The sequence below is a fragment of the Arvicanthis niloticus genome, chromosome 10, assembly GCF_011762505.2.
Source record: "Arvicanthis niloticus isolate mArvNil1 chromosome 10, mArvNil1.pat.X, whole genome shotgun sequence".
In the NCBI taxonomy this organism is placed as follows: Eukaryota; Metazoa; Chordata; class Mammalia; order Rodentia; family Muridae; genus Arvicanthis; species Arvicanthis niloticus.
Window position 1 is genome coordinate 40,324,935 of NC_047667.1, and position 10,582 is coordinate 40,335,516.

The window sequence follows — 10,582 nt, forward strand, 5'->3', positions numbered from 1 at the left end:
TTTGGGATCGTGGTGGTACCCCGGGATGCAGCGGACACAGACCGAATCATGAATCACTCCTCAATACTCCGCAAATACAAAGTGAGTCCTCCATCCCCTGCTGGTACACCCCTTTGATACTGCCCTTTTCTGAAAGTTCTGGGGGACTGGAAGAGTGAGGGAGCAAGAGTAATCCCTGAAGGGATAGGTGACCTGTTCTTTCTGCTCTGTTTCCAGAACAACATCATGATAGTGAAGGATGACATCAACCATCCCATGTCTGTAGTCAGCTCCACCAAGAGCAGGTATGGTTGGCAAATGGTGAAGGACCCTTTGGCCAAAATAGTTTAAAATTTTCCGTAGCTTTTCTCAGGCAGTGGCAACCAGTCTTAGTTAACATTTGTATTGCTCTGATAAGACATCATGACCAAGGCAACTAATAGAAGAAAATATTTGAACTTCAAGTTTAAGATAACAAGTCTAAGACCATCATGGTGGGGAGCATAGCAGCAGACAGACAGGCAGGTATGCTGTTGGAGCAGTTGCTGAGAGCTTTGGACACAGTTGTGAGGCAAAGAGACCTCAAAGCCTGCCCCAAGTGTCACACCTCCTCCAACAAGGCCACGCCTCCTAATCCTTTCTAAACAGTTCCACAAACTGGGTATCAAGTATTCACATATATGAGCTTATGGACCAATTCTCAGTCAAACCATCACACAACCCTTAGATTCAAGTGGACACTTGCTGTCCAGCATTCACTCTTTTTTGGACTTCATGTATTTATTCCTATTTCCTTTTTTGTTTTGTTTTCAAGACAGGGTTTCTCCATGTAGCCTTTGGCTATTGTGGAACTCACTCTGTAGACCAGGTTGGCCTTGAAATCAGAGCTCCACCTGCCTCTAAGTACTGGGATTAAAGGTGTGCACCACTGCTGCCCAGCAGTTTTCTTTTAAATGAGGAAACAATACATTAACTGGTCTTAGTTGGCTTGAGGGAAAAAGAGGATTTTTTAGTTGTAAACTCTTAGTTTTGGGTGCTGATAAAGCCAGGCTTTATAGTAAAAGTATAAGGCAGGCCGCCATTTTTAAAAGGCCTCGATGTTAAGAGTTTTAAGTGAAGTAGAGGTATAGTTCTCATTTACAGAAGTCCAAAATAATTGAATCTGGTCTCTTCAGTCTGAAGCTTCTATTGTTGGGGACATACCTACTGTCAAGATTGTTCTCAGTGGGAAAGAGCACAGGAAAGCTCAAGACTGGATGTTTTATCTTTAAGGTGACCAACCCAGCCACCATGATACAAATACTTAGGAGGTAGAGGCAGGAGGATAAAAAGTTCAATGCTAGTCTGGGCTGCATAGCGAGCCTATCTCAAAAACAAACAAATAGGGGCTGGAGAGCTGCCTTCGTGGTTACGAGCATTGGTTGGCTGCTCTTCCAGAAGACACAGATTTGATTCTTAGCACCCACATGTAAACTCACGACCATCTATAACTACAGTTCCAGGGGACCCCATGCCTTCTTGTCTTCTCAGGCATTACACACATATGATACACAGATGTATATGGAAACAAAATACCCATATACATAAAATAAAACTAAATAAATCTTAAAAAAAAAAAATAAAGTAACCCACTGGCTCAGGGATGGAGGGGGACTGGGAAAGACAGTTTATATTTAAATAAAATGAAAAGGGGGAAAATTAATATTAGACACTGTTAACAATCTCTTGTATAAACCCTGAGTGGAAATGTCCTGTGAAATGGTGAGATAGCTAGGACTTAGAGGTTTGGAAGTGTAAGCTGAGGGCCATGAGCAAACATGTCAGGTAAAATGAGGGGGCTCAGCAGATAAAGAGGCCCTTGCTGACAAGCCTAAAGGCCTGAGTTTAATCCCTGGATCATATCTGGTGGAAGGAGAGACCTATGCTTACACTAGGGAACACACAGTCTCTCTCATACACACATGCTAATTAATTTGTAAAAATCCAGATCCAGAGGAACACACAGAGTCAAGCATTAAAGAAAAAGCAGCAGTCAAAAGCAAGGAAAGCGCCAGGCGGTGGTGGCGCACGCCTTTAATCCCAGCACTTGGGAGGCAGAGGCAGGCGGATTTCTGAGTTCAAGGCCAGCCTGGTCTACAGAGTGAGTCCAGGACAGCCAGGACTACACAGAGAAACCCTGTCTCGAAAAACAACAACAACAGCAGCAACAAACAAACAAACCAAAACAAACAAACAAACAAACAAACAAAAAAAGCAAGGAAAGCTTACTAGCATGAGGCCAAGGAACAATTAGAAGCCCCTAGCAGGGATGCCCAGGAACAAAGGAAGAAGAGAGCCTTGGCACCTAGTCACAGGGTTCAGAGAAGTCAATGAACTTAAATTGTCTACTGGACTTCTTCCCCTGGAAGACAGTTACAGAGACAGTCACAAGAGTAGCAGCCGCTGGGAGGCTAGGCCAGGGGGCAGCGACGGGGACAGGGCTTTGACTCCAACTTGGCTGCTCCTTAGACTCTGGGCCATACAAAACCCTATGTCCCATTTGGGACAACCAGACCAGGATTTTCTTGGCTGGACCCAGATTCTGCTTCTCCGCCAAGTCTGATGAAGTTTGTTTGGAGACCACTTTTCAGAAAGCTTTGTTGTGGAGGAAGACACATCAGGAGACACCTTGGACAGTAAAGGCAGGGCTTGCACTAAAGGTAGGGAGCCAGTCACCATGCTGGTGGAGAGAGACACTTCAGAAAGCACCTTGGAAGGTAAAGGCAGGGCTTGCACTAAAGGCTGGGCTCAGTGATATCTCCAGACTGTTGTATAAGAAATGAGCAGAGAGCAGAAGGCCAGAAAAGGAAATATGCAGGAATCGATGTGTCCCTGGAATCTCTCACCTGTTGCTGTCTCTCCATGGGCTCACAGACAAGCACTCCTATAGGGAAAAGGTGAACTTAAGTCTAAGAATTCTCTAGAAAACCAATTTTCATGAGACCAGTGTGCAGAGCAACCCAAAGGGAAGCCAAACCATCAAACCTACACTTGGGCAGTGACACATTTAATCCTTTAAATGATTGGTTGTAACTGGCTTAAATGTTACCTTAATTGTACCGAAGGAAACACTAAAGAAAAGGGCTTGACTAAGTTGCCCAATGGGCCAATGAAATGGCTCTGTAGGTAAAGACGCTTGTCCCAAAGGCTGATGACCTGAGTTTAGTCCCCAAGACCCACCTGGTACAGGACCAAACTGAGTGCCACAAACTGCCCTCTGGTCTCCACACAAATGCTATGACACACACGCACACATGAAGTAAATAAATATTTTTTTCAGTAATAATAATCTGTGCAAGGTCTCTCAGCTACCCAGTGGCAGGCCAGGATGAAGGTGTCATGGGGTGTATGTGTGTGGAGGGACAGTTTGCGAGGAGATGAGGCTCTCATCAATACTGTTCACTCAACCCAGGCAAAGGCCGCTGGTAGGGTCCTGGGTGTGTGTGGGGGTACCTGTAGACTCTTTTCTCAAAGGCAGAGAGGGCAGACCAGGGCTCTGGTTTTTGGGGGGCATGGATGTCCACTTGATTGTTGCTTCTTCTTATACAGGCTGGCCCTGCAGCATGGAGACGGCCATGTCGTGGATTACTTGTCCCAGCCAGTCATCGACTACATCCTCAAGAGTCAGCTGTACATCAATGCCTCAGGCTAGCAGATACCCAGCTCTCTGCTCTACTCTCCCCTTGTCCTCTGCCAACACACTGGCCCCCTCCAGTCACTGTCAGACCCCGGTTTCTCTCCTGCCTCTCTGTTTCTCTGTCTTCATTGTGACTGTTCTCCCCACTGGCTGACTTAACCCCCAGTGTGGCAGGCCTGCGAAGAACCGTGGCATACCCCATTACACAGTCATCTTTGGACAAACTTTCCTCTAGTCTCCGGGTTGGGGGTGGGTAAGGGAACAGGGTGGGAGTTGGGGAAAGTGCAGCCCTTGGAGATGTACTGGTGTCCGTATCCCAGCATGCTCTAGAGAGGCGGCTCTGGGGCCCATCTTCCCAGCATGCTCTGGGAACGTGGCTCAGGCTCTAGCCTTCCCAGCATGCCCTTTACCACAAAGGGCTAGGTTTTTTTTTTTTTTTTTCTTTTTCTTTGTCCATTTCTTGTAGAACTTGGATGAAATCCGTGTGTGTGTGTGTGTGTGTGTGTGTGTGTGTGTGTGTGTGTGTGTGTGAGTGCGTTTGTTTGTAGTCTTGATGCTCTCCTGTGGTTTACTACTCTTCTGATCGGACACTATAGCCAGTCTCAGCACTCACAGGTGTGTGAGGGCCACATCCAGGAAAGAAGGCAGAGCCTCTCTGCTTCTCCAACACACACATACATACACACACGCGCATATGTACATACATACACACACAGACGCACACACATGCACATATACACACACATACACACGCGCGCCCGTGCGCCCGCGCGCACACACACTCACACACACCACCACCAGCAGCAGCATCCCCAGACCCTTCTGGCCAAGAATAAGACTTTCAGGTTCTGAAACCTAGTACACAAGTCTGGGAAGAGTAGGGTTTCTCAGAATTTGAGTCCCTGGTTTCAGATGATGGTGGTCTTAATGCTGTGTGTCTGACTGGGAGCATTGTGTGGCTTCCCTGCCGACCAGGCATTTCCAGAGAGCAAAAGCCCTTGGAGGCCATGGTAAGGCATGTTTCTGCTGGTGAGAGGAATCACACAAGACGAGACCAAGTCCTGATATCCATTCTTTTTTTTTTTTTTTTTTTAAACATGCTAAGAATCCACTTGATGGAAAAGATGCTTTACTAATTGGCATTATTTATTGCCCATTTGCCTAGGGGCTATAAGTCCAGGATGATTTGAGAGAATGTAGTTTGTTACCTTGAGGGGAATTCATGACCCCATCCACTCCAGCTGAGGTGCCAAGCTGCGCCCAAAGCCCTTTCTTTCTTTGCAAAGCAAGCAGCCTTGTTTTGGAGCTGGCTGTCTGTTTCCTGCAAAGCCCAGCAGTCAATGCTCTAGGAGCTCTGTCTGACACAAGAGAGCTGTCTCCCCTGTTTCTTCCCATTTCTCCCCAATGGCCTCCCTTTCTCTCTACCTCTGAAGCCAGTTCAAGACTGGACAGGATACTTGTGTCCGACCTAGAGAGCTTATAGAAAATGACTTTTGTGTTTTGTGTTTTCCTTTCAGCCTCTGGTTCTTGGGTTTCTGGTTGTTCATGGGGAACAGCTCCTGAGTATAGGTCTACATTTTAACTTCTAACATGAATGTGGCCCAGGTGGGACTGAGTCAGGGATGGTGCTCTTTGCCTTGGTTTTCCCTCCCTCCGACCTCCTCCGCTGACTTCAGGAGGAAGAAGCTGGGTCAACAGAATCACATCGGGCATCTCCAGAGCTTCGGCTTTTCTTTAGGCTGTAGATGTGATCTCCAGAGGGAGGAGATTATTTCTGTAATCCAGAGGTCCAGTGTTTGTTTAAAAGTCATGGAAAAGGAGAGAAAAACCTGCAGGACCCATTTGCTCCCGGGTTCTTCTTTGAAAAGAGCAGAGAGGCCGAGGAGTCAGTGTCTGGCCCAGGATCTTCAGCGTATCTTGGGAAGCATGATAAGAGGATACTGTTTCCCAAGACAGAAGAAAACCAGGAGCTGGATTGCCTGGGAGAAACATGGGGTTTTGAAGGCTCTGGAGCTAATAACAACAACGGTCCATAAGAACAGACCCCAGAAAGGCTACTTTCCTTTTGTTCCTCTGGTTCGCTGTGTTTCTCTTCTGAACTCTAGCTGGGCTTCTTTCAGTCCACAGCCTGGGATAAGAAACCAGCCTAGCCCAGCAGCCTCCGAGGGCAACGGGCAGCTCAGGACAGGGAAGGAAGGGGAGGTGAGCTAAGATAGAATCACACAGAAGGGCATTTCTGGGAAGCAGGTGGGCAGATGGTATCTTGTTAAGGTGTGTTAAAATGGGTTTCCCTTAACAAATGGAAGTGAGTCCCCATCACCCAGGTGGAAATGTCCATTCACTCTCTGTCTCTTTCTCCCTTTGTGGGTTCAAGGGTAGGGCACCCTCCCTCCCAACCCCTCTCCTCCCCATGGGAGCACAGTGTGACTGTGACCTGCCCTGGCCAACAGCAGAAGGTTTATAAGTGGTGCCTCAGGTGTCATCAGGGTGACCTTTGGGTCTGTCTTTGGGGACCCATTGTGAAAGCTAGCCTATTACTGGCATGGCACAGAGATGGTAATAAAGACACAGACTGGAATGATTTCATCATTTACTGATGCCAAAAAAAAAAAAAAAAAGAAAAGAAAAGTCCCTGCCATTTTTTTTTAAAGCAGCTGACAGAACAGACAGGAAGGAAACTTTAATAACCCTCTTCTCCAGGAATGAGGCTACATACTCCCAGTCCCAGGTAGCCTTTGGACCCCTGGCTTTCACTTTCCTTGAATGTACATTGGACCAGCCAAGGAAGTCTCTTACTGAAGTGCCTGAAATCACAGCTGAAGTTTTAGAGACTCTGGTCTTCCTGTTTTGGCTTGGCCACATGTTCTAGTCTCAAGTTTCAGGATCTCTGAAAAGATTCATGAACACTATTCAAATGAGTAGAAAGTAAAACTTGATAATCAAACTGTATCAAAAGCCAGAGGATTATTGGGAGCCCAACTGCCCCCCCCCCATGTTCTCATACACTCTTGTAGGGGACTAAGAGAAGCATGTACGTGTATTTTTGTTTCTATTTTTAAAAAGTAACGCAGTGCCAGGTGTGATGACACATGCCTGTGACCCAGCACTCAGTGGAGGAGCCAGAAAGATCAGGGGTTCAAGCCCAGCCTCTGGACATATAAGACCTTGTCTCAAAACAAAAACAGCAATGTAAAACCAGACTAGGAGAAGCTCAGGACCTCCCCCCCATGTTGCAGCAGGAGGGGTACGAGGAATGGAGACGGGATGATTTTGTAGCTCATGTAAGTAACACACCTTAGAGCTAGCCTGTGGTAATAAGGACGGGTGTGCTCTGCCATGCTGATCCAACCTGTACCATCCTGTGAGCTGACTGGTGAATTTCACTCCTTATGTGGTTTCTGTGTAGTGTGCGTTTGGAAGTGTCCCAGTAGCCTGTTCCAGTTAGTTAGACCGACTTGCAGCCCTTTCCCTCCGCCTTCAGTGAGTTCCCAGGCCCACAGCTCATCTCGATCCTCATGGGGTTGGAATGGGGAGGAGGAAGCTTTTTTTTTTTTTTTTTTTTTTTTTTTTTTTTTTAAATCATATCTGCTAATTTAAGAGTGAGATTTACTTTATGGAAGTCAACTCAGTAAAAACTGCATTGGGGTTGCAATACCATTTCACAGTGAAATAGTTTTGAGTAGAGTTTTGTTGCTAGGATAGTCATGGGCAAGAATTTTATCAGCAAAATGTTTCAATTATGTTAATAAATCAGACAACGCTACTAGAGTCTTGTGTCTTTGTCCAGAACTTTCCCTGTGAGTCCCTCTGAAAAGTAGTCACTTCTTCTGCTTACTGCTACTTGGTAGGACAGAACAGTTGTAAAAATATGCCCAGAGTAAGTGATATCCTGCCTAGTTCAGCTGATGCCACGTGTGAAGGAAACCAGGGGAGTCAGTGAATGAGAACTTGCTGTCACCTCTAAAAACCTGAGTTCAATCCCTGGAATCCTCAAGATTGAAGGAGGGAACCAACCACAGTAAGTTGTACACACACACACACACACACACACACACACACACACCATGATTGTAGGAAGAACTTATCATGCACCCCTGATACTTCCTCCCTGAGCCAACCTAGAATCTGCCTGCATGGCTAGAGACCCCTGAGGCTGGATCAAGGGATGGATGGATAGAGCCAATGAGAAAGGGACAGCGCCACAGCTGGCTGCTTGAGAGCCAATGAGATGCTAGGCGGGATTTGCCGAGTTCCTGCAATAAACCACTCTTCTTTTGCCACTTGCCTGACTCCTGGAGTCTGTGTTGTTGACCCTGCACCTTCTTACCAGCCCTCACTCCTGCCCCCAAGGGTCTTGGTCCCGGTTGCAAGCAAAACGTGACCATCATCTCCACACTCTACAGAGGAGGATAATTTGCAAATTTGTAAGTTGTGCCTAAGTTTTCTCAGTTTAAGAAAAGTAACTCTTGCAGAGTAGAGAGATGCATGGCTTGTCATTTAAGAGTGCTACTGCTCTCACAGAGGACAAGGGTTCAATTCCCCATACCTATATGGTGGTTCACAACTATCTGTAACTCTGGTTCCAGGTATCCAATGCCTTATTCTATACTAGTCTTGACTACACACACACATAAACACAGTCTAAAAAAATGACTGAAAAAATTAATCCTAAGGTCCTAACCAACGTACATAGTTCACTCTTAGTTAATTTCAGTTATTTGTTGATCAATTTTTTGAGGCAGTCTTATGTGGCCCAGGCTGGCCTCCAGTTTGCTTTGTTGCAAAGGATAACCTTGAATTCCTGATCCTCCTGACCCAACCTCCCTAGTGCTGGAATTCTAGGTGTGCTACCAAGCCTGGCAGTTTTGGTTCTTTAATAAAGTTAGTACTTTAGGAAGTAAAAACATATTTGTGAAAAGTAAAAACTTGCTTAGGTTTTTGGTATGAAAGCTCTTCACTGAGGAATGGTCACGCTCACGATTTCCTTTGGCAGTATAAGTAAGCAAGGCAGATGATTTGTTTGCTGATAACCCAGCTTGGCTGGGCCTGAGATGTGGTCGTCCGGTATGGCTTCCCAAACGTCTGCTGTGACTCAGGAGGTGGTGCAGCACCTCCCTGTTCCAAGTTAAGGGTTTAAATACTTGTCAGATTCGTTCTGTTCTGTGATCATTTTGGCTTTAGGGTTCCTTCTCCTGTGCTTTCTCCTCCCCACTCTCCTCCTCCTTTCTCCCCTCCTCCCCTGTCTTTATTCGTCTTCTTCCTCTTGCTTCTTTAAACTGAGATTAGCCAGCTTTGTGTATCCATGTGGGGCTTCACGTCGTATCTTAAGGAAGCTTAATATTCTCTGTAAATTGGTTACTTGTGTTTATGTTTGCTGTTTTCCTCACAAAGCTAACTATAGCACCTCCCACGTCCTGAGTGCATAATGACGAGTGTGTTTAAAGTTAAATATAAACACTGGTTTATATGAAATACAATGTATCAGTCGTGTGAATTTCTTCCCTTACGATGCACCTGGAAGCTTTACATTTTGGAATTTCACAAGAAGTTCTACCTGGCCAATAGTATAAAGAAGGCAGAGAGAAACTCTACTCTTTTCTAAGTGGGAAAATTAAAACACAGTACAAACACATAACATTCCCATGAGCATGCAAAACACGCAAAAGAAGACCGATAAACAGTTGCCGTCCTTGAGATTTGTTCCAAACAGTAGACAGGACTGAGTACCTTTTGACCCTTTTCTCTGGCCTCCTTAGAGGCCTAGAAAGAAACCACATCCTGTCAGAACATCAGAACTACATAGGCTAAGGAGTCAGCCCCTGTGGGCAGTTTCGTTTCTGCCCCTCTCTCATCGGCTATGAGCTGCAGTAGATAAGGTTGGGCGTAACCAGCTACCAGAGCACAGTTACCAGAAACCCCCAGGGGAGACATATAAGAAATGAGTAATGAATGACAAGAACTCAGAAAACAAAACAAAACAAAACATCATTTCTATTGGCAGGGTCAGATCAGGACCAGCCCTAGGCTCGGGCTAGGCTACCTCTCAACCACAGCCTTTCTTCTCCCTAGGGACTGATGTTTGTTGGCACGAAGCTTGGAACAGACCACACCAGACCAAATGGTTCCAAGTGGGGTTTATTCAGGAGATAGGGCAAAGGTGGGGATAAGAAGATGCGGGGAGAAGAAGAGGAGAAAGAGAGGTCAGGGGGTTCTGCCTATTTATATGGGCCATGGTGACGTAGCCTCTTGCAGTTAAAGGGGGGAGGTAGCCAGGTGGATTCTGGGAATGTATGGCAGTTGTCTTGGCAATGGTGTGGGGGTTGCCTAGATGTGATATCACTGGGTTCGGAGCCTGATACCAACAGGGACAGTTTTCCAGGTCCTCAGAAAACAAGGATGTCTCTCTGTCCCAGCAGTCCCGATAGTCTCTTCTCACTGCCCATCTCTACTGAGATCTCTGCCACTTGCCAAGAAGGACATCCTTATAAATTTTTTTTGAGATGTGGTCTCATGGATCCCAGGCTAGCCTCAAACTCACTATGAGGCCAAGGGTGACAATTATTGATCCTCCTGCCCCCACCCTCAGAGTCCTGAGATTTCCATTGAATGACCATAGCCTGTTGTTTTATTTGTTGCTGGGGACCAGATCTGGAGCAGTTTTCATGCTAGGCAGGAATTTCACCCACTGAGCCACACCCACATCTCCTAATTCTCATAACTTCCTTACCAGTGGGGACTCTTTATGATTGCAGGGGCATAGCTAACACAGCAGTGTGTACCCCCTTTCATGGTGTAGATTTGCCACTGAAAAATGGCTTCCTTTCAAGGCAGTCCTAGAAGTCATAAATTATAAATGGCAGGGTTTAAATAACTGCAGGATGTTTGTAGGCCATGGGATTGAGCATGCCAAGAGAGAATTATCAGACT

At 46.2% G+C, this 10,582-nt stretch overlaps 1 protein-coding gene across 1 annotated transcript in view; it reads left to right on the forward strand.

Annotated features, from left to right (window-relative positions):
* The window catches only part of Nmnat2 (nicotinamide nucleotide adenylyltransferase 2), a 166,116-nt gene extending 159,860 nt beyond the window's left edge, over positions 1 to 6,256 (forward strand). The window contains exons 9-11 of the mRNA XM_034513036.2: positions 1 to 81; positions 217 to 284; positions 3,568 to 6,256. The exon at positions 1 to 81 is cut by the window's left edge and continues 21 nt beyond it. Of these exons, the coding sequence (XP_034368927.1) occupies positions 1 to 81; positions 217 to 284; positions 3,568 to 3,670 (252 nt within the window). The 3' untranslated portion in view covers positions 3,671 to 6,256. The remainder of the gene's footprint in view (positions 82 to 216; positions 285 to 3,567) is intronic.
* Positions 6,257 to 10,582: the final 4,326 nt, after the last annotated feature.